General features: G+C 62.2%; 1 protein-coding gene across 1 annotated transcript in view; it reads left to right on the forward strand.

Annotated features, from left to right (window-relative positions):
* Window positions 1–630: 630 nt before the first annotated feature.
* Window positions 631–1,289, forward strand: part of ERCC2 (excision repair cross-complementation group 2) — a 35,577-nt gene continuing 34,918 nt past the window's right edge. The window contains exons 1-2 of the mRNA XM_015561195.1: window positions 631–677; window positions 1,007–1,106. Of these exons, the coding sequence (XP_015416681.1) occupies window positions 673–677; window positions 1,007–1,106 (105 nt within the window). The 5' untranslated portion in view covers window positions 631–672. The remainder of the gene's footprint in view (window positions 678–1,006; window positions 1,107–1,289) is intronic.

Consider the following 1,289-nt stretch of genomic DNA (forward strand, 5'->3'; position numbering starts at 1 on the left):
GGGGCGTTATTTATCCCAGAGGAGTTTAGGGCACAGCAGGTATTATAAGTGCATATTTGTCTGGTAGGCGAAGCCATTCCTAACTCCTGGGCCCTGAAGGCGTTCCCAATTTCCCTGTCATTTCCCCTAGAGTGGTTCTCAACCTTCTGGCCCTTTAAATACAGTTCCTCATGTTGTGACCCAACCATAAAATTATTTTCGTTGCTACTTCATAACTGTAATGTTGCTACTGTTATGAATCGTCATGTAAATATCTGATATGCAGGATGGTCTTAGGCGACCCCTGTGAGAGGGTCGTTGGACCACCAAAGGGGTCGCGCGACCCACACCGCTGCGCCTAGAAGCTCTTCGCTCCTCAGATAATCCGGGCAGATGCGGGAAGCCCGAATCCTAATGAATGGGATCGATTCTCTCGGTTCTCTTCCTTGCCTGTTTCGTTCTTGGTCCTCGGCGCTCCTCAGCGACGCGGGCCTCTCTTGGGAGCCCACCCTCTCATTGCCGTGCGCACGCGCACTATCCCGATTGGCTCCACCCCAGTAGAGTGACGGGAAGGATCAACCAATGGCGTTGCGAGGAAGGTGGAGCGACGCCTCGAGGACGCCCCACGGACCTGCCTCATTGAATATTCATGAGGGAGGCGGGTTGACGCCGCTTCCAGCCGCGACCGGCGCCATGAAGTGAGAGGGGCCGGGGTTTGCGGCTCACTAGCGGGAGCGGGGTCCTGGAAGATGGGGGGACTGGAGGGCGCGCTCGGGGCCGCTGCGGGGCGAGGGGTGACCGGGGGGGTGAGGGTGGGACAGACTCGGGGACCTACGGTGCGGTAACGGGGATGGGCAACGGGGCGATGCCGAGGGGACCCGGAGGCTCCTGGGGAACTGGGGTACGTCCGGGTGGGTCCGACGGGCCGGGCCGGGCAGGTAACCTCTCTCGGCCCGACGACTGGGGAGGAGAGGGGCCGGAGAGGGGCCGAGGGGCCGCGGAACTGACCGGACAGCCCCGTCGCCAGGCTCAACGTGGACGGGCTGCTGGTCTACTTCCCGTACGATTACATCTACCCGGAGCAGTTCTCCTACATGCTGGAGCTCAAGCGCACGCTCGACGCCAAGGTGCGTGGAGCCCGCGGGCGCCGGGGGGCTGGACGGAGATCAAGGTCCTGGGAGGGCAGCCCGCGCACCCAGCCTCTCCCCTGAAGTGGGACTAGTTACAGTAGCAGCAGCTGACACTCGGCGGCGGCGCTGCCCCGAGGTTGGGAAGGGTAGACGCTGGGCTCGGCTGCCTGAGCTGGGATC

Source organism: Myotis davidii, unplaced genomic scaffold (assembly GCF_000327345.1).
Source record: "Myotis davidii unplaced genomic scaffold, ASM32734v1 scaffold796, whole genome shotgun sequence".
NCBI classification, from domain to species: domain Eukaryota; kingdom Metazoa; phylum Chordata; class Mammalia; order Chiroptera; family Vespertilionidae; genus Myotis; species Myotis davidii.